Here is a 26,719-nt window from a genome sequence, read left to right on the forward strand (position 1 = left end):
GCAGGTTATCAGGGCCTGTCAGGGGAAGACACAGCGGGTAAATAAGTATTGAACACGTCACCATTTTTCTAGGTAAATATATTTCTAAAAGGTGCTATTGATATGAAATTTTCCCAATGTCGGTAACAACCCATGCAATCCATACATACAAAGACACCAAAGCAAATATGTTCATAAATGAAGTTCTGTGTAATAAAAAAATGGAAGGACAGAGGGAAAAGTATTGAACACTAACTGAAATTTATTTAATACTTGGTACAAATTCCTTTGTTGGTAATGACTGTTGCAAGACGCCTCCTGTATGGGAGAAATTAGTCACATGCATTGCTCAGATGTGATTTTCTTCCACACAGTCTTCAAATATTAACCTCTTCGCGCCCGCGCTATAGCCAAAAGACGGCTGCAGCGCGGACGCTAATTGCCGGGAGGCCGTCCCTGGACGTCCTCCTGTTTACTTCCGCGATTCGCGCTCCCTCGGGCGCGCATCAGGAAAGTTCTGTGCTGGCCATGTCCCTTGGACACAGCCAGTCACAGATCACTGAAAATGGCCAATCATAGCGTTGTAAACATATGAGATCATCTCTCATCGCCGGCTCTCCCTCCTCACACAGAGACAGCGTGTGAGGAGGAAGAGTGAACCGCTGCAGCGGTAAGTGTAAAAAAAACAAACAAAAAAAAAGTGTCCCCACTGCCATGTCCCTGCCATCTGTCCCCAGTGCCAGGTATAAGTGCCATCTGTCATCAGTGCCATCTGTCATCAGTGTCACGTGTCATCAGTGCCACGTATTAGTGCCATCTGTCATCAGTGTCACGTATCAGTGCCATCTGTCATCAGTGCCACATCAGTGTCACGTATCAGTGCCATCTGTCATCAGTGCCACATCAGTGTCATCAGTGCCACGTATCAGTGCCATCTGTCATCAGTGCCACATATCAGTGCCATCTGTCATCAGTGCCAAGTGTCATTGTCCTGGTGCTCCAGGGCTTCAAAAGCGTAATAGGTAGTCAACAAGTTAGATGTGTAATTTATGCTCCTAGAACACCTGACGGTGCTCCCTGCATGTTGGGCCTCCCTATGTGGCCAGGCTGTAAAAAAGTCCCACACATGTGGTATCGTAATACTCAGGAGGAGTAGCAGAATGTATTTTGGGGTGTTATTTGTGGTATATACATGCCATGTGAGAGAAATAACCTATTACAATGACAATGTTGTGGGAAAAAAAAATCTTCATTTTGCAAAGAATTGTGGGAAAAAATGACAACATCAAAAAGCTCACCATGCATCTTACTAAATACCTTGGAATGTCTACTTTCAAAAAAGGGTTCATTTGGGGGGTATTTGTACTTTCCTGACTTGTTCGGGTCGCAAGAAATGAGATAGGCTGTCAGTACATCAAGTGTGATCAATTTTTCATAATTTGCACCATAGTTTGTAGACTCTCTAACTTTCACAAAAGTTAATTTGGGTTATTTTTACCAAAGATATGTAGCAGTATAAATTGTGGCCAAAATTTATGAAGAAAAATTAAAAATTGCTAAATTTTATCACAGAAACTAAGAAAAATGCATTTTTTTTCAAAATTTTCGGTCTTTTTTTATTTATAGCGCAAAAAATAAAAAACCCAGAGGTGATCAAATACCACCAAAAGAAAGCTCTATTTGTATGAAAAAAAGGACAAAAAATTCATTTGAGTACAGTATTACATGACTCAGTAATTGTCATTCAAAGTGTGAGAGCGCTGAAAGCTGAAAATTGTTCTGGGGGGTTTAAGTGCCCAGTTGTCAAGTGCTTAACCACCTCAATACAGGGCACTTACACCCCCTTCCTGCCCAAGCCATTTTTCGGTTTTTAGCGCTGTCGCACTTTGAATGACAATTGCGCGGTCATGTTACACTGCACCTTAATTAAATTTTTATCATTTTTTTCCCCACAAATAGAGCTTTCTTTTGGTGGTATTTGATCACCTCTGCGGTTTTTATTTATTGCGCTATAAACAAAAGAAGAGGGACAATTTTGAAAAAACACAATATTTTTTACTTTTTGCTATAATAAATATCCAATTTTTTTTTTTTTTAAACAAATTTTTTCCTCAGTTTAGGCCGATACGTATTCTTCTACATATTTTTGGTAAAAAAAAATTGCGATAAGCGTATATTGATTGGTTTGCGCAAAAGTTATAGCGTCTACAAAATACGGGATAGATTTATAGTATTTTTATTATTTATTTATTTTTTACTAGTAATGGCGGCGATCTGCAATTTTTATTGTGACTACGATATTGCGGCGGACACATTGGACACTTTTGACACATTTTTGGGACCATTCACATTTATACAGCGATCAATGCTATAAAATTGCATTGATTACTGTGTAAATGTGACTGGCAGGGAAGGGGTTAACACTAGGGGGCGCTCGAGGGGTTAATGTATGACCTAAGGAGGTGATTCTAACTGTGGGGGGAGGGGACTGACTGGGGGAGGTGACCGATCGCTGTCCCTATGTACAAGGGACACGCCATCGGTCTCCTCTCCTCTCTGACAGGACGTGGATCTGTGTTTACATGCACAGATCCACGCTCCTGCTCTGTTACCTGGCAATCGCGGGTGCCCGGCGGACATCGCGGCCGCCGGGCACGCGCACCGGGTCCCGAGTGACGCAGCGGGCGCGCGCGCGCCCCCTAGTGGCTCGGGAGGGCGAGGACGTCATATGACGTCCTCCCAGAACAATAGAAACCTCGTCCAGCCGTCATATGACGGTGGGCGGTGGCTTAGTGGTTAAAGGTTCCGTGGGCCTCTTCTATGGCCTCTGTATTTCGTTCTTTCCATAGATTTTCTATTGAATTCAAATCAGGTGATTGGCTGGGCCATTCTAGCACCTTTATTTTCTTTCTTTCTTTGAAACCAATGGAGAGTTTCCTTGGCTTTGTGTTTGGGATCATTATCATGCTGAAATGTCCACCCTTAATTCATCTTTTTATTTATTTTTTTAAATGAAAATTTTACTAATGATTATATTCATTTGTCCAATTACATTTGAGCCCCAGAAAATGGGGGAACTGTGTAAAAATGGTTGCAGTTCCTAAAAATGTACTTGATATTTAGGTTTTTTTTTTAAATCTGTTTATTGATTTTCATAACACAAAAGGAAAAACTTAACAACATACAAGGTCATAGAGGGCATCAGGGTGACCTCAGCAGGAAACACGTCATCTGGTACTTAGACATACAAAGCATAACAGGAGAAATGGGTCACCTTAGTGAGTACATTAGGTTGGCTTCTGGGGTTATGAACTAGTGTAGAACCCGGGTATACCGATCAGATCAGGACATGAAAAGATCTATAACATCACACGAATATCATCCGGAAAGGAGTATCCTGAAGCGCTAGTTGTTTAGGGGGCTTCAGTGGCTGTAGAAGGGTCTGCTAGCCATTTGGACTAGACCTTGTCGTATTTTTTAGGGCAGCCTCTATTAGTATAAGTGTCTTTGTAGAGTGGCAAGCTGTTGTTGATCAATTGTTTCCACAGGGGAGGAGGAGTAGGCTTGCGCCAGCATAGGGCAATGGCTTTGCGGGCATAGAATAGGAGCAGCCCAACCAGAGTGCGGCCTGCTACCGTAGGGATTAATTGTTCTATCAAGCCTAGCATGCATATTGCCATAGAAGGTTGCAATGGTATAAAGGTCAGTATCTCTGTCCAATACCCGATAATAGCTGGGCACGTCCAGAAGATGTGGGTAAAGTCCCCAGGGGTTCCCCCCGCAACGGGGGGGGGGGGGGGGTCGGGATTCATTTTGTGTAGCCTGTGGGGGGGTAAAAAAAATATGCACGGTGGACCATTTTGAACTGAACCAGTCGATCTCTTAATGAGACGAGGGAGCTGAAGGGGAAGTCCCATATGTAGTCCCAGTCGTCATTGTCGAAGTCTGGGATGTCTTGCGACCAAAGGTGGGTTTCTTTGCACAGTCAGATCTAAGGAGGTCTTCTAATGCAGACTGGACCAGTTGGGGGGGGAAGAGCGTGGAAACTGACGTCCGAAGGCGTAGGAAAGCTGAAGGAAACGAAAAAAGTAGGACTGTGTGATGTTGAAATCAGAGGTCAATTTGGAGAGCGGGGCCAGGGATTGGTTATCAATTACCTGAGCCAGTGTTTTAACGTTAAATCTGGTCCAAGCATGGGGTTCAGGCAATTTATAGCTATGTTCAAGGGTGGGGTTCAGCCATAAGGGGGCACCGGGGGATATCGCATTTTTTAGGATATTGTTCTATTTTGAGACCTGCCCCCCACATGCGTAACGTGGTGCGCATGGAGGGTGTCAATGGATAAGGGGCCTGGGGACCATGGAAGAGTAAAAATTTTAGCTCTTCTAGTGACTTCACCACAGCCGCCTCGACTAAGGTTGCTGGGTTGGTTGTGTCTGGCTGGAGGCACCAAACACCGGTGACTAGCTGGGTAGCCAGAAAATATTTATACAAATCCGGGCACGCCAGGCCGCCTTGGGAGAAAGGGCGCACCAATGTGGACCAGCTACCTAGGGGACTGGGAACCCCATATAAAAGAGACAAGGAGGCAATGCAGTCGGGTGAAAAAGGATTTGGGAATCCATTGTGGGGAGTTTCAAAAAAGAGGTAGGCAAATTTGGGCAGGATTTTCATTTTTATCAAATTTATACTCCCCAACAATGAGTTGCAGCGATTCCCACGCCTTTAACCGCAGACGAACCTCCTGGACCACTGGGGACAAGCTGAGGGCTATAAAGTCTGCAGCTTGTCTGGAGACCACCACCCCGAGATATCTGAAGCTACCCATTGTAAGGGAATATCAGGAGGAGCACTGGAGCGGGCTGCAGGGTCTATAGGAAACAGAAGGGATTTCGCCCAATTGACTTTGAGGCCTGTGACTTCAGAAAATTATTTGAGGACCTGTAGGGCCCCTCTGAGTGAGGAGTCTGCATCACTGAGGAAAAGAAGAAGGTCATCCGCGTACAGGGCCACCCTCTCCTCCAACCATCCAATACACAGTCCCTTGACATGTAGGGAGGTGCGAAGGGCCTCGGCAATTGGTTCCATTGCAATGGCAAATAGTGCCGGAGAGAGAGGACAACCCTGCCGCGTGCCTCTGGTCAGTGGGAAGGACTGTGACAGGCCCCCCCCAACTTGATGGCCGAGGTAGGGTCCCGGTAGAGGACCTGTAACCATTTGATGAAGATCAGGGGGAATCCCATTCTGCGGAGGACCTCCCAGAAAAAAGGCCACTCGACAGTGTCAAAGGCCTTCTATGTCCAGGGAGGCGACCACCCTGGTTCCCTCGTTCAGGTGTTTGTGTGTGTATGTTGGTGAATAGGCGTCTCAGATTTACGTCAGTTGCACTATTGGCCATGAGCCCAGTCTGGTCAGTCTCTATGACAGTTGGGAGTAAGGGCTGTATTCTTATGTTTAGTAATTTGGTGAGGATTTTGAAATCTGTATTAAGCAGGGCAATAGGTCTGTATGAGGCGCAAGAGGTGGGGTCCTTAGGAGCTTTGTGGATTAAAATAACATGAGCATGACTCGTGGAGGCCAGGAGGGCACCATCAGTCAAACACTGGGAGTAAAGCTGGGCTAGCTTGGGGGCAAGCAGGTCACCATGAGTTTTGTAGAACTCAATGGGCAGACCGTCCGGGTCAGGAGATTTTTTAGAGGGGAAGGACCCGATCACCTCCAGTACCTCCTCCGGGGTAATTGGTCTCACCAAGGACTCCCTCTCCCCATCTGAAAGCCAGCCTAGTGCCAGCGGGTCCAGCCAGGGTGCAAGGTCCCTGGGCCGGAAATCTGGTGGGAGCACAGAGGTATAGAGGGAACTGTAATAAAGGCAGAATGCCTCCAAAATGTCCGGTAGGGAAGAGACCGATTCACCTGAAGGGGACACTATAGTAAGGATCACTGTCAGTGGTCGATCATGTTGTGCCAGCATCGCCAATAGGCGACCGTTGTGGTCACCCTGTTCGAAAAAAATCTTTGTTCTGGTAGAGGTCCAGCCTGTTGACCTCGGTGAGGTGTAGGTGTAAGTTGTGTTTAGCGGCATTGAGGGAGTCAAAGTGTGCATCAGTGGGGTCAGCAGTATAAGTGTCTGACTGGGATTGTACAGTGGCTTGGAAGGCAGATGTGGTTGTGGTTTGTTCTCTGCAGATCCCAGCAATAGCGGAGATATATTGCCCTCTAGTAAAGGCTTTGAAGGCGTCCCAGGTCACCCCCCAGGGAGGAGGACCCCACATTAATGTCCCAGTACTCTGCAAGGCGAGGTGGGGTGGTACTTGTCACGTCGGCATGGGAGAGCCAGTGAGTCCCCAAACGCCAAAGGGCCGAAGTGTGGGAAGAGGGGCAGCAAATACTAAGGAGTAGGGGGCTGTGGTCTGAGAGCCCACTGGGCAAGTATGAGGCGTCTACAACATCCGTCATCATGGTCGGGTTGGCAAAGGCTAAGTCGATATGGGAGGAAGTTTTGGATGTGGTGGAGAAACAGGAGTAGGCTCTGGTCGTGGGATGCTTCCATCTCCAGATCTCGGTTACTCCCATTGCCTGAGCCCAGGAGAGCAGTTCTGTGGAAAATTGCTTGGGAGGGACAGGTCTGTCCAAGTAAGTAACAGCCTAGCAGGGCAGTATGGGGTGACCTTCTCCAAAATAGTGTATAGAGTAGCTGGGGCAAAGGGAGGAGGAATATACATGTTAACCACTATATACCTAGTGAACCAGACAGTGAACACCAATATCACATATTTGCCGTGGGGGTCAGTATGAACCTGTTGCATCACACATGGAAAAGATTTGCTGATCAGGATCGTGACCCCCCTGGCATAGGTGGAATAGGAGGCATGGAAGGCTCTCTGGATCCACGGCTTTTTTAGCGACAGGAGTTTGCTGTCCATGAGATGTGTTTCCTGTAGCCGCGTCATATGGGGAAAATGCAGTTTAAAGGTATTTGAAGAGCACTGCTCTTTTAAATTTGGAGTTGAGCCCCCGAACATTCCAGGACATTATGCGACTCTCATCCTGCTGGGATAAAGGAGACTGAAACGGATGCCTTTTTCTCTCAACCTTTTGCGTATCAGTGAAGGATTTGCGTTGTTGCTGTATTTCCTGGGAATAGTCAGGGAAGAACAGCAGCTTGGTGTCTTCGTATTTAATTTCAGGCTTGGCCCGGGCACCAGGATGCGGTCTCGGTCCCGATAATTGAGGAACCGTAGTAGAAAAGGGCGCGGTGGGGCCCCGGGCGGGATCGGTGGAACCCTGTAGGCATGTTCCAGGACAAAGGTCGGCGCAAGGTAGGCCGAACAAATCAGTAGGCCTGGAGCCCTATGCCCGCTCAGGTAGGCCCAGGATGAAAAAGTTGTTTCGCCTTAGGCAGTTCTCGGTGTCTATAGCCTGTTCTTGCAAGGCACGTACCTGCAGCTGTAGAGCCCTGAGGTCCCTGGAATCGGTGCAGAGAAGTGAAGCGCTCCAGAGTCAGGCTTTGTGGTGCGAGTTCTAGGTGGTCCCATCCGGGCTGAACCAGAATGATGGTTCTGTTCCTGGGGTGGTCATGGAGCAGATGGTGGTCAGCGGGATGAGAAACGAGGGTTGGAACGGCTGAAAAAAGCTGGTAGATGAATAGCAGGATCGGAGCTCCGGTGAAGCACGTCCGGTCTGTCTCACGTGCTGGCCACGCCCCCCTCCCCTTTTTCATCTGTATCATCCTGGTAGATGGCAGCAGATTTTTATCAGGAATGCCTTGGTATATTTTTTCATTCATCCTTCCTTCAATGATCTGAAGATTGCCAGTTCCGTATGCTGAAAAACAGCCCCACCCACACCATGAATGTTCCCACTTCCAAACTTCACTGTTGGCATTGGGATGTTTTCGGGGTGATGTGCCATTTTACCTACAAACATGGTGTGTATTATGGCTTCCAAACCGTTCAATTTTTTGTCTCATCTGACCAGACTATATTCTCCCAATATTTCACAGCCTTGTCTAAGACCCCATACACATTTTTGATTTTCTGCTGATTTTTGTCTTCAGATTTACCAAAACCATATAATATGAGGTCAAACCTTAAGAGTTTCAATTTGTATGCAATCAGGCCGGCCCTTGCACTACATGGTTTTGGTAAATCTGAAAACAAAAATCGGCAGAAAATCTAATAATGTGTATGTGGCATTAATGATGTGCAGCAAAACTATAAACGAGCTTCAACAGGCTTTATCTTCAGCAATGGAGTCTTGTGTGGTGAGCGTGCATACAGGCCATGGTGGGTGAGTGCTTTACGTATTGTTTTTTATTAAACAATTGTACCTGCTAATTCCAGGTTTCTAAAGCTCTCCACAAGTGGTCCTTGGGTCTTGGACAACTCTTAGAATTCTTTCACTCCTTTGTCAAAAATCTTGCGAGGAGCACCTGGTTGTGGCCGGTTTATGGTGAAATGATGTTCTTTCCACTTCCAGGTTATGGCCCCAACAGTGCTCACCGGAACATTCAGAAGTTTAGAAATCCTTCTGTAACTAATGCGACCGGTACATTTTGCAACAATAAGGATATAATCACACACATAGGTTGGACTTGTGTCTTTTTTCAGCCTCACCTACTATGTAACTATAAGAGCTTGAGAGCTCTTTGCTTTTACCCATTATGAGATGTTTCTTGTGTGACACGTTGGTAATGAGACATCTTTTTATAGGCCATCAGTTGAGACTGAACCATCTGACAAGGGCCAGGATTGCTTTCTAATTACTGATAGATTTCAGCTGGTGACTTGGCTTTCCATGCCTTTTTGCACCTCCCTTTCTTCATGTGTTCAATACTTTTTCCCTGTGTCATTGCATTTTATTACAGAGAACTCCATTTCTGAACTTATTTGTTTTGGTGTCTTTGTATGTATGGATTGCATGGGTTGTTACCAGTGGTGAATATTTCATGTCAATAGCACCTTCAGAAATATATTTACCTAGAAAAATGGTGACAAGTTCAATACTTATTTCACCTGCTGTATGTAGCCTTCAGGCCTTATTCTAATCACCAACCTGCCAAAGTCTCTCTTTGGGAAATCCCCCCCCAGGACTTGGTGAATTGGTCCCTAAGGAGTGAGATCCACTAGATTGGCCTAGGTAAACATATAGGGGTTGATTTACTAAAACTGGAGCACTCAGAATATGGTGCAGCTGTGCATGGTAGCCAATCAGCTTTCAACTTCAGCTTGTTCAATTAAGCTTTGGCAATAAAACCTGGAAGCTGATTGGTTTCTATGGAGAGCTGCACCAGATTTTGCACTCTTCAGGTTTAGTAAATCAACCCCATAGAGTGCCTTACCTGTCAGGAGCCTTGCACTCCCGGAGGTTGAAGGCCCTTTCTCTATGAAGGCTGGGCCATTGCTGTACCCTCATGCAGGTTTTCTTTTTTTTTTTTTTTTTTTTTCTCTTTTGTGTGCTGCGAGTTCACTTTTTTTTGCACAGGGTTTCAACAAGTACCGCACCATAGAAAAAGATCAGATACTCACAATAGATTCTGTTAAAGCATCCCTGTCTGCTCTGATAATGTTGGTGTTCAACCTGCAGTCCACCAATAGTCTCTCTCCACACCAATACTTCAGAATAGGCTTGACCTGACGCCCACTGCGAGTAGTCAAAGACTGGGTGGAAACATCTATAAAATGTCCAACATTACAGAAGAGTTAACCTTTTTTTGTATAGAAATCTTAAGCTAGATACACACGATTTTGTTGTTTGATTTCCTTTAGATTTACCAAAACCATGTAGTGCGAGGGCCGGCCTGATTGCATACACATTGCAACTGTTGAGGTCTGACCTCATTTTATATGGTTTTGGTAAACCTAAAAGGAAAAAAAAAAAAAACTATAGAAAATTGTATAGTGTGTGTATCCAGCTTTACTGCAGACATTTTTCTTAGAAATACAGTATTAAGATTTACATAAACGATTTCTAAAGCAAGGACACTTTTTTCTACAGCACTTTACAGAGTCATTGCACCATTCACATCATTCCTGCCCCTGAAAGGAAACAGGATAGAGTCCCAGTGGTTCTCACCTCCTGTCCTCCGACAGGCCAGGTTTGCAAGATAACTGAAATAAATCACAGGTGATATCATTTGCTGCTCAGTGATTGCACTATTCTAGTCTGCATCTCCCCAAGGTAATACTTAAAATCTGGCCTGTTAGTGGGTCCTGAGGGAAGGAGTTGAGAACCACTGGGATAGACAGAGATATACACAGATAATCAATTATCACTTAAGAGACTGTCAAGAGTGGTAATTGTGCATGCTTTTCTTCCATTTCTGTCAGCAGTATAGACACTCCTGCAGTCATCCTATCATTATAGTAATGGACTACAAGTAATTACAAATAAATCCACTGCTGCAGCCTCCCCCAACCTGCCACCTCAAGAGCCGGGGATCTTCTCCCTAAACTCACTGTCACTGTCACTGTAAACTCTCCCTAAACTCACTGTCAAAATAAAAAACGTGGCCGTGCAGGGTTCCGTCCACCCAGCCGTGTCATTCATTTACAGTGATCTGTGAATGGGGGAACTACAAATAATCAATAGCCTTTGTGGCTGTTGGCTTGTAGTTCTCAATGAACTACCATGGCGCTGTTATAGTTTTTAAGACTAGATCGGACAACTTATAGACACATTAGGACAAGCAGTGTGTTAGTGACTGGATCACCAGATGAAATAAAGGGGAGAAGAAAAAAAGCTTTAAAAAAAAAGTGTTACTAAAGTTAATTTTTATTTTGATTAAAATAACAAACATGTTATACTTACCTCTATTGTGCAGTGGTATTTCACAGAGTGGCCCTGATCCTCCTCTTCTGGGGTCCCCGGCAACAATCTTGGCTCCTCCTCTTCTTCTTCTTAGGGACTACCATAGCCAGCCGCTGGCTATAGGGAGAGCGTAGTCTGCACGCTCCCAACCTGTGTGTCTATGGAGCAACGCTCCATAGACTTACACAGCGGGACTTAAGGACTTAAGCCCGTCCCACACTTACTCTTCACTACATCTGATTGCCAGCAACAAGAGCCAATGGCTCCTGCTGCTTCTCGAATGTTGTGTAAAGAGGAAAAGAGGGGAGAATATATGGAGCTGTGCACAGTGCTGATCTCTTCTCCCATCTCTTCCCCTTCACACAGGGAATAAGGGGGCATGGAGAAACTGAAAACATTTTTTTACCTTAATGCAAACAATGCATTAAAGCGGAGTTCTGCCAATTTTTTAATTTTTTTTAAAAGTCAGCAGCTACAAATACTGCAGCTGCTGACTTTTAAAATATGGACACTCACCTGTCCAGGGTGCCCGCTTAAGTTACTAAACTCAGGACTCTGCATTCACTATATCTGGCCTCCCACAGAACATGGGAATGCAATTAGTTTAGTAAATATAAACTGCTAAATACCTTTTCTCATCAGAAGTATATAGCAGTCTTGTGACTTCTATCAATGTCCGGCACTGGTTAAAGCTTGTAGGTGGAGTTTTCATTCTCCTCCGACTGACCTATGAGGCTGCAGGACCCCTGACCCTCTGTCTGGACAGTGCTGATTTGCCCTGTGCTGATCACATGCATCCTCCTAAGAAAAAAAAAACCTCTCTAGCAATACACACCAAACTGAGAATGTTCAGAGTGCCTCCAAGGCTCTGTACTGTCAGGAGATGGATTGGGGATTGTGGAAGAAGGGGATGATCAAAGAAGACAGGAACAAACAGCGTTTTTACACAATGTGGAAGATTAAACCCTTAAGTTCCAAAGTGAGTATAACAAGAATGCTTTACTGCATATACAGATGGATTTTACTGTTGTGGGTTTATAACACTAATACTCCTTTAATTACCAATGACTCAGGAAGCACTTACTACGACTTGATGATCTGCCTTCATATTCATACTCTCCAACTGGGTGTTCAGGATCCTCCATTCTGAGGAATTCCAATTCTCTACTTGAAATCGGATTTGTCCCCTTGGTATGATTGCTGGGCTTTTTGCTCTTTGTATTTGGACAGCAACCAGAAGTTGCCTTTTTTACATTCTTTGTTACATTATCTTTGCTTAGAGGGTCCTCGGGCTGGTAAGGCATTACGTCACTAAAATGAATAAAAGGAATTATTAAAGCTGAACTTCAGGAATTTTTTAAACTTTCCATCTATTAAATCTTCTGCCCTTGTTGTTTTAACTTTGGATAGTAAATACCTTATACAGCCCACTTTGTTTCTTGTCTGCTCATTACCCTAGGCTTATGCCATCATGCACAGTTCTCTCTCACTCTCGTGAGAGTTTGCCAGGAAGGGGAGGGGGGGTGAGTCATAAGAGGGCCAACAAGAGCTGAAGAGCTGGAGGTGTGCCTCTGTGTAAATCCAGGAAGTGAACAGGCAGCAGCTTCAGCTGCCCACAATTGAAATGGTTGCAGCCAGACTCAGCGGAGGGAGATTTCTGCACCATATTTGGCAAGTACAGAATCACAGTATATATAAAATAATATGTAAAGTGGTTGGAGGGAAGCTTCAGAATAGCAAAGAAGATGTTTTTATTAAAAATTATGTGAGCAGACTGCAGTTCCTCTTCAAATACAATATACCTGTACATTCCCCTTACCTGCCCTGAAAAGAGCCGAGAGAAAAATATGCTTTAGACTCAAATATATCTCTATTTTCACTTTCAACACATTTTTTATTAACCACTTCCATATCGGGCCAATTCTGGCATTCCAACATGTCACACTTTAAAATTGCGCACACTCGTGGAATGACGCAAAACTTTGGTACCTAAAATTCTCCATAGGCAATGGTTTCATTTTTTTTTACAGGTTACCCAGTTTAGGCTGCATTCACACCTGAGTATTTTCAGCTCATAAAACGCCCGAAAAAACGACTGAAAAACGCCCAACAAGCAAAATCCCATTAATTTCAATGGCACTTGTTCACATCTGAGCATTTTGTCACCTGAAGCAAAATGCTTGGAAAAACGCCCTAAGCTCAAAAAAGAACATGAGCTTCTTTGGGGCAGATTACAGGCATTTTTCTGCCTTTTACATTTGTGACCTGAACAAAATCACAGCAAAAATCGCCGTAAAAAAGTGCAACTTTGAAACGCTCAAGTGTGAATGCAGCCTAAGGCCCCTTTCACACTGGGGCGGTGGGGGCGTCGGCGGTAAAACAGCGCTATTTTTAGCGCTGCTTTACCGTCGTTTTTGCGGCGGTATTTGGCCGCTAGCGGTGCGGTTTTAACCCCCCGCTGGCGCCCGAAAAAGGGTTAAAACCGCTCGTATAGCGCGGCTATAGCCGCGGTATAGCCGCGCTGCCCCATTGATTTCAATGGGCAGGAGCGGTTTAGGAGCGGTGAATACACCGCTCCTTCACCGCTCCAAAGATGCGGCTTGCAGGAGTTTTTTCTTCTCCTGCCAGAGCACCGCTTCAGTGGGCTTTCACACTGAACAAACAGCAGCGGCTGTTTTGGGTCGGTTTGCAGGCGGTATTTTTAGCGCACTAACGCCTGCAAACCGCCCCAGTGTGAAAGGGCTCTTAGAGATACAGAGGAGGTCTTGCTCTAGAATTATTGCTTTCACTCTACAGTTCGTAGTGTTACATATGCAAACACGACCTACGTATGCGTCCGCTTCTGCATGCTAGTATGAGGGGAGGAGGGAGCTTGAATTTTTTTTTTGGTTTATTTTTACACTTTGCCTTTAAATTTTTTCTTTTTTGATCACTTGTATTCCTAGTACAAGGAATGTAAACATCCCTTGTAATAGGAATCGGGCATGACAGGTCCTCTTTATGGAGAGATGTGGGGTCTAATAAGTCCCCTGATCTCTCCTCTAGGCTGGAAAACCTGAGGTCATTAAAAAAAAAAAAAAAAAAAAAAAAAAAAAAACACGATCTCAGCTTCACAGCCAAAAAAAATGGCAGTGTTTACATCTGCCGGAAGTGATGTCATAACATTGCGCCCGGCTTCCGAAGGTCATAGAGATGGATGGGGACCATGTGGTCTCCGGTCATCTCTATGGTAAATGGCCGTCACCGGCAGATTCATTCTTCGGCTCGCCAATTACACGGAGGGTGGCGGGGAACTCCCCTCCATGATTGTTTTTACATTGCAGGGAATCACCAGCAGAAAAAAAAATATCTGAATAATGCCTGTAGCTGCAGGCATCATTTCGATATCTCCACTTCAAGTCCAGGACGTCATATGAGGTCCTACGGTATGGAAATGGTTAAAGTTTTAACAAACTTCATCAAGGTTATAGAGGTGCATGTATTTGTATAATCGACGATCAACCGTTATACGATATATAGTACAGGATCACGTGTGTCTCAAGTATTGATGGACTGGTAGAGCGGTTGTACCTTTGGCCTAGCGGATGAGTATTTGAAAATCTAAACTGCTCCATAGGTGGTTGGGTATTAAAGAGGAAGTAAACTTCCTCTGCAGACATTTACCTATAGGTAAGCATAAAAAGATGTGCGGGTGCCGCTGCAACAGCTTTGTTCTAAGGTAATTCATAATGAGCTAGTATGCGATGCAATGCATACTAGCTCATTATGCCTTTGGCTTGCAGGGTTTTTTGGGTTTTTTTTCTAAAAGGTTTACAACCTCTTTAAATGGAGAGGGGAGCTTCCCAAATCCAACTTATCAAGAGCATTATCATGTGAACGGAGAGAACATGGTTCATTTGGTTTAAGCTATAACAATAACAATAATAGGGCAGGAACTGACACCGTCCTGGAAGATTCCTGGAAAGTGAGTTAACAGGTTTATTAATAACTCTTTTTTCCCCAAGTCATCCTCCAGGATGACTTACTGAGAGGACCAAAAAGAACTACCCGATTAGGGTGGAACCACAGCTTGAAGCATCTTCCTCCCGGAAGCTGGACCCGGTTGCTGTTTTGCAGAACTGGGGAGGAGATGCTCTGACCCCTTCAGCCCAGGAAGTGGCCCCTGCTCTGTCGGAATGAGCTCTGACATTTTCCGGAGGAACCAGCTATGATGCTCGGTAACCTTTTAATAATTGCAGATTTCCATCGTCATGCGGTCGTAATATTTAGACACCCTCTTGCCTTTTTTGGGCCCAGAACAAAACAAACTAGAGGTGGATCTTTAATCTTTAGATCTCTCATTGTAGGCTATCAGACACATTCTAACAACTAATTTATTGAATGCTGCTTCTTTAGTATCTCCGCAAAAAGACGGAATTATGGAACGAAGGATAGTCCGATGAAAAATCTTTAGCCACTATGGGAAAGAAATACAAAAACTAAGCATACGAGCGATAACAAAGTCAATCAGATACAATGATAAATCACACCCTACATAAAAATCTCACACCCTACATAATAATCTTCATACAAGAGATACCTGTGGACATTTAGATAATAGGCCCTTGTATTATATAGGACAGTGGTCTCCAAACTGCGGCCCTTTGCTTGTTTTTATTTGGCCCTTGGGGCACGATTTCATCCACTGATAAAAACAATGGGGCATAATTCCTCTGATTGACACCAATGAAGGGGGCACATTTCCTACCAATGACACCAAGAATGGGGAGCAATTATTCTCACTAAAACAAACAATGGGGCATTATTTTTTTCCCACTGACGCTGGTACCTTTTCTACTGCCACTGGCCACAGTCCGGCCCTCCTAAAGTCTGAAGGACAGTAAACTGGCCCTTTGTTTAGAAAGTTTGGAGACCCCTGATCTAGGAGATTTCTGCCCCAAATGTCATTCATACCCAAAATGCATATGCCCATACCACTGATCTTTCTCCCCTCTGAATGCTGGTATGGCAGCTATGTGAGTCTTTGGAAACGAACTGGGTAAAAAAAATGAACCCAACTATTTTAAGAATGACAGGTGCTCTGCCCAATGTTAGAAGTCTGACTCCACTCCAGTAGGAAATGGCACATTGTGATACCAGTGCACGTTAAGTAATGCAGATCACTACTTCTGGAGACGGAGCCTGTAGCAGTAACAAAACGTTCATATTGACTTGCTATACCTGTACTGTAAATGAGATATACTGATGGTTTTTTAACATATACAATAGTACTGAACTTAAAACGTACCCAGACAGGTATAGGGGTTAGAGAGATAGCAAGTCGTGATACCACATCTACAGGCCATATCCCTGCCCATTATCTGCAGCAAAATAGCCAATTACACCACCAGTCATACAAGCTCATACTAATGTATAAATCCTAAACCTTAGGAAAGATAGTGACCACACAACCCCAATAAAAGGGCCCAGTGTTGCAATCGATATAGCTTTACATATGTAACACCATAAATACAACAATATTAGATGAGGAAACCTAAGTTACTTTTTTTTAGAACTTTTTTTTTTTTTTTTACTAAATCCACGGGGGTGCAAAAACCTGCAAAAACGATAAAACCTGTAAGTGTACAAAAAAACGTGCATAAGAACACACACACACACAAAAAGTGCACTTAAGGGTGTGCTTTAGTCCAGAACTTCTACCCTGACCCCCCGGGGTGCAAGGCTCCTGACGGGGACATAGGTTAACATGGTCTGCCTAGCCAGAAGGCCTGGCAGTCCCCGTTCTCCTTGGACAGGCGAAACCATCCCCGAACACTAGGTCAGGGGAGCTCCCCCAAACAGAGAGACCTCCAATTTTAAACGGCGGTGGAGTTTTTTTCGGTTTTCCCTGCCAGAAATTTTATATTCGCTTTGTATTGTATTTGAAATAAACCAATATAGTCTCCCTGCACTATTGGAGTCTTATTTTCTTCTTGGCACTTATGGATAATCCTTGCTGGATTCCGCTGGAGACAAAACCTTGATTGCTATATGAGGAACGCTCCCGGGTTAGCATCCTTTGGAGAATACCTTGGTGTCGCAGGCTAGACTTCCTGTAAGGAAGCTGGAGGAACATCCACAGAGCTCCCTGCGGGATACTTTCTGAGGTCTACATTTCTCTACTGAGCCTGTTTTGACCCCCCTGAATAAGGGCGGTCGCAGGCTGTCTGGTAAGCCTCTAATACTATTCACTAGGTGGTGGGCAGCACCTGCGGTGGAATATAGATCGGGGATTCCATATTGGAACACCATTGTTTTTTTGGGACTTTAATTTTCTTATCTTCACCTGTATATATTTATTGTTCTTCACTGTTATATAATCTACCATGCTTGATTAACCGTACACTGGTTGATATAATTTCATTAGTTGTCACTAATTGATGTCAAGATTTTTTTTGTATCGATATATTGATTTAACACATTCTTCATTTTGAGATACATATCCAGCGCTGCACTGTTCTCTTCATATCTACTTTTTGTGCCCTCATATCGGGGTTATAGTGTTCAGCAACAGGATTCCTTTCACGGTTTTTATTTGTCATTTATTCATATTAACACTTTTTCACGTATAGTATTTGCACCTAGCGCGAATCTTTTTTTGTTATATCCAGCATTTAGAACTACTTAGAATAGAAAAGGTTTATATTCCCCCCCATTCTTCATATAGCATTATGTCTGATTCCCAGTTAAAATGCCCATATATCCTACTTTTGGGTATATTTATTAATATATGTACTGTTTCACAGTATAAATTAACCCCTTATAGTACTAAAAAAACTGGATAATCAATACTATAAAGGGCAATTTTTATATCATGACAGGTGATAAAAAAGCATGCTGCTGCTACTAAATGACTTATGCTGGCCATACACGTATTGCTTTTTGGACATTCAACAAATGGACGAATTAAGTTTGAAAATTTCACTTGCTTTAACATTCAATTTTAAAATGAATGTAATTTCTGAACAAAAAACACACATACACTGTCCAAAAATTTGTCCTATCGAGAACAGAGTTCTATTCTGCTCTTTCAAATTTTCTCGTCACTGTGGTCAAAAACGAACATCGATTTAACCCCACTATTACAAAATCTTCGATCTAATAAACTTTCTTAACCACTTCCCGCCCTCCCTATAGCAGATTGACGTCCGTGAAGTGGTCCCGTTATCCTGACTGGACGTCATATGACGTCCAGCAGGATAACATGCCGCCGCGCGCCCTTGGGGGCGCGCATCGCGGCGATCGGTGGAGCGGTGTGTCAGCCTGACACACCGCTCTTGGTAAAGAGCCTCCGGCGAAGGCTCTTTACCGCGTGATCAGCGGTGTCCAATCACGGCTGATCACGCTGTCAATAGGAAGAGCCGTTGATCGGCTTTTCCTCACTCGCGTCTGACAGACGCGAGTAGAGGAGAGCCTAACGGCAGTTCTCCTGACAGGGGGGGTCTGTGCTGATTGTTTATCAGCGCAGCCCCCCTCAGATCACCACACTGGACCACCAGGGATCGCCACTAGGACCACCAGGGAAGGGGCAACATGTGGATGGCCAGGTATGTACCCCATGGCCATCCACAAGTGCCCAATCTGTGCCAATCAGTGCCCACAAATGGGCACTGATTGGCACCATGTTTTACTTATGCCCAGCAATGCCACCAATAAATTTTATCAGTGCCACCAATCAGTGTCATCAGTGCCACCTGTCATTGCCCATCGGTGCCACCTGTTAGTGCCCACCTATCAGTGCCCATCAGTGGCACCTATCAGTGCCACCCATAAGTACCCATCAGTGCCACCCATATGTACCAATCAATGCCACCTACGAGTGCCCATCGGTGCCACCTACGAGTGCCCATCAGTGCCACCTACGAGTGCCCAGTGCCACCTACGAGTGCCCATCAGTGCCACCTACGAGTGCCCATCAGTGCCACCTACGAGTGCCCATCAGTCCCACCTATCAGTGCCCATCAGTCCCACCTATCAGTGCCCATCAGTCCCACCTATCAGTGCCCATCAGTCCCACCTATCAGTGCCACCTCATCAGTGCCACCTCATCAGTGCCACCTCATCAGTGCCCGTCAGTGCAGCCATATCAGTGCCCTTCATTGAAGAAGAAAACGTACTTATTTACAAAAAATTTTAACAGAAACAAAGAAAAACTAGTTTTTTTTTTTTTTATTTTTGGGCTTTTTTTATTTGTTGCGCAAAATGATAAAAAATTTGTTTAGGTACAGTGTTGCATGACCGCGCAATTGTCATTCAAATTGCGACAGCGCTGAAAGCTGAAAATTGGTCTGGGCGGGAAGGTGTCTAAGTGCCTGGTATTGATGTGGTTAAAGGGTTTGCTAACTCATAAGTGCAAACCACTGCCAGTCCCTCTATTATAGGCAGGCATAGCACACTCTATAAGTCTTTTAAAAAACCAGCGTTGTAAATACCAATTTTCAGGCCGATCACATGGCCACTCAGCCCCTCCCGCAGTAGCCCTGGAGACCGGCCAAGAGTCACGTGACTGGCCTGAAGATTGTGCTAAAACTGTATTTAAAAGGCTCGTTTTTATAAAATACTCATACATTGTGCTATGTCTGCCTATATTAGAGGGGCTGGCAGTGACATTTTGTAGAAGTTTACTATACTAATAGCGGCGGGGTTGGGTGGGTGGGGGGGGGGGGGGGGTCGGAGACAGAGAAACAGACATGGAGCTGACAGGCAGGGAGGGGGTGAGGTGGAGAGAGGAGAGCAGAACTGCGGATGATGAAGGGACGCACACTGGCCCGGTCTCTGTGCTGGGAACGCGCCGTTCAGCGCGCCCCTAGCACAAAACACAAGGACACATCTAGGCGGCGCCCAGGTTTAAAGCCCACTTCCTGGACGCCGCATGTGTGTTGCCATGTTGTCAAGGAGGTAAAACTTCTAAACCATCTACACATAAAATACACAAATTTGTAAAGAAACCTTTTTAACAACTGTAGGAAGGTATTGACATAGCTTTTCCAGTTGTCGGGAAAACCGAGTTCAAATTTTTCTACCAGCCAGGATGGACAACCTGAAAAGATAAACAGCATATGAAGGTCTCTGATATCACAGGGTTCAATAACCTCGACTGCTAGATTAACCTACCAGTTTCCAACATGCAGGCCTTGTCTAGATGCCCCTGCAGCTCATACACTCGGCCTGTCAGAGTCTTCACTTTGTGTGGTTCAATGCGATGCACAATAATATTGCTGTGCCAGTGCAGGTCCTCACAGTCTCTACATAAAACAAAAAAAAAGGAGAAAAAAAAAAAAGTTAGTTCAATAATATATATGAAATTAAAAATTAAAGTGGTTCTTTAGTCCCCTGTATGAAAATTAAAAGTCAGCAGCTACAAAAACTGAAGCTGCTGACTTTTAACCAGTTCCCACCCGGGCCAATTCTGACATTTCTCTCCAACGTGTAAAAATCGGTATTTTTTTGCTAGAAAATTACTCAGAACCCCCAAACGTTATTTTTTAGCAGAGGCCCTATAGAATAAAATGGTGGGTGTTGCAATTTTTTATGTCACACTATATTTGCGCAGCGTTTTTTCAAACCCAATTTTTATTTTAATTTTTGAAAAAAACTTTAATGAATTTGTTTTTGCACACAAACACTATACTGTACAACACCCAATTTTTTTGTTTAACCGCTTCAGCCCCGGAAGAATTTACCCCCTTCCTGACCAGAGCACTATTTGTGATTCGGCACTGCGTCGCTTTAACTGACAATTGCGCGGTCGTGCGACGTGGCTCCCAAACAAAATTTACGCCCTTTTTTCCCCACAAATAGAGCTTTCTTTTGGTGGTATTTGATCACCTCTGTGTTTTTTATTTTTTGCTCTATAAACAAAAAAATAGCGACTATTTTGGAAAAAAAAAACGCATTATTTTTTACTTTTTGCTACAATAAATATCCTCAAAAAATAATTAAAAAAAAAAATGTTTTCCCTCAGTTTAGGCCGATACATATTCTTCTACATTTTTTTATTTTTTTTTATCAAAAATATCGCAATAAGCGTTTATTGATTGGTTTGCGCAAAAGTTGTAGCGTTTACAAAATAGGGGATAGTTTTATGGCATTTTTATTAATTTTTTTTTTACTAGTAATGGCGGCGATCAGCGATTTTTATTGTGACTGCGACATTATGGCGGACACATCAGACATTTTTGACACATATTTGCGACCATTGTCATTTATACAGCAATCAGTGCTATAAAAATGCACTGATTACTGTGTAAATGACACTGGCAGTGAAGGGGTTAACCACTAGGGGGCGGGGAGGGGTTAAGTCAGTACTAGGGATGTGTTCTAACTGTAGGGGGATGTGCTAGCTGTGACATGTCACTGATCTCTGCTCCCGATGACAGGGAGCAGAGATCACTGACACTGTCACTAGGCAGAACGGGGAGATGCTTGTTTACATCAGCATCTCCCCGTTCATCCTCTCCTTGAGGTGATCGCGGGTATCCCTGCGGCGATCGAGTCTGCAGGACCCACGACCCGATTCACGGAGCTCCCGGCGCGCACACAATGGCACGGCGGGGAATTCAATGGGACTTACAGGTACGCCCATTTGCCCAGCCGTGCCATTCTGCCGACGTACATCGGCGTGCGCCGGTCGGGAAGTGGTTAAATATAAATGATGATGTTACGCTGAGTAAAAAGATGCCGAACATGTCACGATTTAAAATGCGTATGCCCATGGAACGTCGCCAAACTACCGTACCTAAAAATCTCTAAGTGATGCTTTAAAAGCCTTTACAGGTTACCAGTTTGGAGTTACACAGGAAGTCGGGAACTTATCGTTGCTTTTACTCTGATGTTCTCAGTGATACCTGACATGTGTGGTGCGATCACCATTTACATATGCATGCAGGACTTATGTATGCTTTTGCGTTTACGCATAAGCATAGGGGGAGAGGGCCCTATTTTTTTTTTTTTTTCATATTTATTTTCTACAAACTTTTTTTTTTTTTTTTTTAACACTGTCTCTATTTTTTTATCAACTTTATTACTTTCACAACAGATGAACATCCTCTTTGAAAGCATGGGCTGCGACAGGTCCTCTTTATAGATATCTGGGGTCTATTAGACCCCAGATCTCTCCTGTAGGCTCCAATGCATCCAATCAGACCGGTCTGATTGGCTGCTTCCCTGGCCGTTACTGGTTATAATGCAGTGACGAAATCCTTGTCGCTTCCAGTTTCCAGGGTCATAGAGAGGAAGGAACAATGATGGTTCCTTTCTCTCTGTGTAGTACGGCTGGTTGCACTGCTCCTGGTCTCCACGATTGGACATCAAAGCCCCGGAAAGGTGGCGGCGGCAGTGGGAGGAAGGGAGGGGGCTCATTCCGCCATCCGCACAAGTGATTGAGTGGCTGTTCAGTCACTCAAATCACTTCTGCCTAAAGGAGAAATCACCGGCATAAAATTTTCATACTGCGATGAGGTCTGCAGGTGCAGGCCTCATCCCAGCATACCCACTTTAACCAGAAGACATCATACAGGCAGGAAGTGGTTCCAAAACAACCACTCAGCTGTCTAGGGATCCATCGCCGTGCTCACCTGACCAGGTTTCTTCACTGCTCTCTAGTCCTCGCCGCCAACATCATAACTTTGGGCAGCTGACTTTTTATCCAGCTGCCTTCTTCGCATGAACAAGCCTTTTAAATGGTCCTGCAATCTCTTGGGACCTGTGACATGTCCCAAGAGGCTGCGGGGAGAGGAGGGGGGAGGCAGACTTCTGCTTCGATCACCTATGCTTTGGGAAATCTAAAAAAATCGTACATTTGGCACAATGTTTTTTTGTTTTTTTTTTCCAAGTGAAACAGAACAAACATACTTACACTCGCTTTCCTTCGACACATATGCCTTTGTTCACGACACCTTTCACAAACCACTCACTCAGTACAATCTTATCCTGGGGGAAAAAAAAAAAAGTTGATTTTATTAAAACAAGGAAAGCCATATAAGGACGTTTTGTGTAAAACATTGAATAATCCCTAATAAAATAAGATTTTAGCATAACTCCTCCAGAATTAGTATCTAAATTGATCGTAAAGAATTTCAGAATAACTACAACTCTTTCTGTGAAGACCAACACAAATTTTCACTATCGATGACAAATTTACATTTTAAAGTGGAGGGCCACCCTGAAATAAAAAAATTCACCAAAAATCCTAAAAATTTTTTTAAAAAAACATTTGAAAAAAATCTTGGGCGGCCGACATCGCGGGCACCCAGGACAGGTAAGTACTTATTTAAAGTCAGCAGCTACAGTGTTTGTAGTTGCTGACTTTTAAATTTTTTTTTTTAAGGCCGGAATCCCGCTTTAACCACTTGCTTACCGGCCAATTCTGACATTTCTCTCATAAATGTAAAATTCTGTGTTTTTTTTGCTAGAAAATTACTAAAACCCTAAAAAGATTTATATATATTTATATATATATATATATATATATATATATATATATATATATATATATATATATATATATATATATATATATATCTTTTTTTTTTTTTATCAGAGATCCCTAGGAATAAAGTGGCAATTTTTTATATCACATGGTATTTGCAAAACACTTTTAATGAATTAAAAAAAATAAAAAACCACAATATTTACCCAATTTTTATGTATAGCGTGAAAGATGATGTTACGCTGAGTAAATAGATACCCAACATGTCACGCTTGAAAACTGTGCACGCTGGCGACAAACTACGATGGTTGTTTATCCCCTCTATGCTCTGTCTCCTAATCCTGTGTGCCCCTGTGTGTATGAGATTTATTAAAAAAATGCCATCTTTACCTGATTTCAGAGCGCCCCTCGGTGCTCACGTGATCGGCCACCTTGCTCCTCTCCCCATCTGACAGCTGCAGCAGGAGGGGCCGATAATCCCCTGGTGATGTGAGCCAAGAGGACAGGAGGAGAGAGGCGGCCGGTCAGGTGAGCGCCGAGCGGCGCTCTGAAATCAGGTATAGATGCCATTTTTTTAATTAAGCACACACAGGGGCACACAGGATTAGGAGACAGAGCGGCTAGCATAAAAACGTAAATGTTATTTCAGCAGCAGGAGGGGAGGGGCAGGCGCTGTCATTAGCTGATAGGTGGGGGGGGGAGAAGAGGAGGACACAGGAGAGACAGAAGAGCTGCGGATGATGAAGGCACGTAAACTGACCACGGTGTCAGGGCTCAGCAGCCATGATGAAACGTGGGCAGTTCACGGGGGGGGGGGGGGGTAGAAACTGTCAGGATCAGCCAAGGTTTTTTAGGTTAAACAAGGGGCCAAATTACACAGCATAAGCACTGTGCTGTATAACGTGCTTTAAAGGGACAGGATCCATTTTTTTTAGGGTAACAAATGCTTTAAAAAATCTCCATAGGCGACGTTTGAACGTCGTTTGCATATGCAGGCGTGACCAATGTACGCATTTGCTTCTGCGTGCTTGCAAGAGGGGATGGGGGCGCTTTAAAAAAAAAATTGTAATTTTTATACTTTTCCTTAAATTTTCTATTTCTTGATCACTTTTATTTCAAGGAATGTAAAAATCCCTTGTAATGGGAATAGGGCATGACAGGTTCTCTTTACGGAGAGAGATCTGGGGTCTATCCCCATAACTCTCCTCTATGCTGGAAAGTCTGAGATCATTTAAAAAAATAAATAAATACGTAATTAAAAAAAAATAAAAATCTCAGGCTTTCCAGCAAAAAAAAAAAAATGGAAATGTTTACATCTGCCAGAGCTGGAAGTGATGTCATGACGTCGGATCCATGGCCAGCTCTATGGTAAACCGGACATCCCCTCCCGCTGCCTGTAAAAGCAACCAAGCAGCTAAACAGCCGCTATGATGGCTTTTACATGTGAGGGAATTGCCGGCGGAAAAAAAAAAAGGATATCTGGATGATGCCTGTAGCTGCACCAATCATCCAGATACCACCACTCAAAGTCCAGTATGTCATGACGGCCTACGGGCGACAAGTGGTTAAAAGAAAAATACGATTTTTGTAAAAATCGTTTTCTTGGAGTCCACTAAACACCCTTTTCACATCCGAGAATTTTGTAGCATGAAGCCCCAAAAACGGAGAACAAAAATGATTGCATCTCTATGGAAGTGGTTCACATCTCCACTCCAAAACGCCTGAGGTCAAATGCATGGAGCTCAAAAGTTTTGGAGCCAATTTTGAAGCTCGATTCAGGCACATTGGTGTGTTTTGGGTGTTTTGAATTCTATAGACTTAAATTAGCGTGCGCAAAAACACGCACATTTATCTGCGTTTTTGAGCAGATATGTCCACACAGCAACAAGTGATGTCACAGAAGATACTGTTCTCTATAGGCTAATACAAAAAAGCCTGAAGCTTAAACGCTGTAACAAAATGCCCGACCATAAAACGCGCAAAAACGCTCAGGTGTGATTGCTGCCTAAAAGGGACACAGAAAGTTTTAAAGCGGAGTTCCACCCAAAAGTGGAAGCTCTGCTTATCTGCCTCATCCCCCCCTCCAGTGCCACATTTGGCACCTTTCGGGGGGGTACCTGTTTTTGACAGGTACCCGTCCCCATTTCCAAAAGCTCTCGCCGCGTGATCACTCGGAAGTTTATCGCCCCTCCTCCTCCTCCTGGTGCTGGGCCATTCAGAAAGAGCAGTGCGCTTCACCAAGCATGTGCAGTAGGGAACTGGCTGTGAAGCCGAAAGGAGCAGTCCCCTTTACATCACAGTGAGCCCTTTACAGAGCAGTCCCCGTTACATTAATGCAAAGGGGCACTGTGATGTAAAGGGGACTGCACTGTAAAGTAAAGGGGGGCTATGATGTGAGTGGGAACTAAGGACACTGATATAAAGGGGGGGCTCTGCTGTAAAGGGGAGGGGGGGTTGTGGTGTGAAGGGGGGCAGAGGACAGACTCCATGCATATCCCATCTTTTGACGCTTGTCTGTCCCTTGCCCAACCCTTTCATTCATTGGATTTCGGTTCTTTCAATCAAGAGGGCATTACCCAGGGCAGGAGGTATAAAGCCTGGTACATACGATGAGATTATCAGACAAGGATCATCTCTTTTTTTTTTTGCATGCTAGTCTCCATATCAAAAAAGAAGAAGAAGCGGTTACTAAAGTACGAAAATTCTCGTACGACAAAAGAAAAATTTGGAACTTACGTAATGTATTTGTATTGTATTTTTGGGCAAATACTGTACTGATTAACCTTTTTGCGGCGAGTGCTCGCAAATATGCTGGGTGCTTTTGGCGGCCGGGCGTTGGCCATGAGCGGCCGTATATTTGCGTGCATTAGCGCAGACAGTGCTGTGCCAAGAGTGTGCGCCACCGGCACAGTGACCAGCGGCTCACGGAAAATTACAGATCGCCGCTTGCGATCGTAAACGTTTCCGATCACGTGACCGCTGTGACAGTCAATCCCGGCGGTCACGTGGCCATAAGCCCCGTTTCCGCCTCCCGGCATAGCAAACCCAAGGGTCAGCGGAGGCCGGCACCGAGGGGGTTAAACAAAAATGGTACAAGAAATTTTTTTACGTTGGTCCCTTCGGATAATTTCAGACGAAAGCTGTGTAAGAACCATCAGATTAGCGTACAGTCGCTTAGAAAGCGGTGTTATTCATCTGAATTTCTGATTGTGTGTACAAGCCTTTACGCTTCCCAAGATCTTGTTACTTATCTCAGGGCTGAGAGCTCTTGAGAGGAGTACAAAGGCAGGGTGCTGTGATGTTTTCAGGAAGCTATGTACAGCACCTTGCTGCCCCCCCCCCCCCCCTTCCCACCAGCCATGATCAGCCTGCATAAAGAAGCACAGAGACCCAGTGATGACATTTACTTTAAAATATTTTGCTGTTGAAGAAAGAAAGGAGGAAAGGCAAAAGAAAAGAAAA

The 26,719-nt window shown here is 44.2% G+C and overlaps 1 protein-coding gene across 4 annotated transcripts in view; it reads right to left on the reverse strand.

The window, feature by feature from the left end:
• The window catches only part of MIS18BP1 (MIS18 binding protein 1), an 87,626-nt gene that overhangs the window by 38,547 nt on the left and 22,360 nt on the right, over positions 1–26,719 (reverse strand). For all 4 annotated transcript variants that reach the window (XM_073609873.1, XM_073609870.1, XM_073609871.1 and 1 more), the window contains 5 exons: positions 22,685–22,758; positions 19,942–20,072; positions 19,777–19,867; positions 11,873–12,099; positions 9,507–9,652 (listed from right to left, as the gene is read on the reverse strand). In XM_073609873.1, coding sequence (XP_073465974.1) covers positions 9,507–9,652; positions 11,873–12,099; positions 19,777–19,867; positions 19,942–20,072; positions 22,685–22,758 — 669 coding nt within the window. The remainder of the gene's footprint in view (positions 1–9,506; positions 9,653–11,872; positions 12,100–19,776; positions 19,868–19,941; positions 20,073–22,684; positions 22,759–26,719) is intronic.

Source organism: Aquarana catesbeiana, linkage group LG13 (assembly GCF_042186555.1).
Source record: "Aquarana catesbeiana isolate 2022-GZ linkage group LG13, ASM4218655v1, whole genome shotgun sequence".
Lineage (NCBI taxonomy): Eukaryota > Metazoa > Chordata > Amphibia > Anura > Ranidae > Aquarana > Aquarana catesbeiana.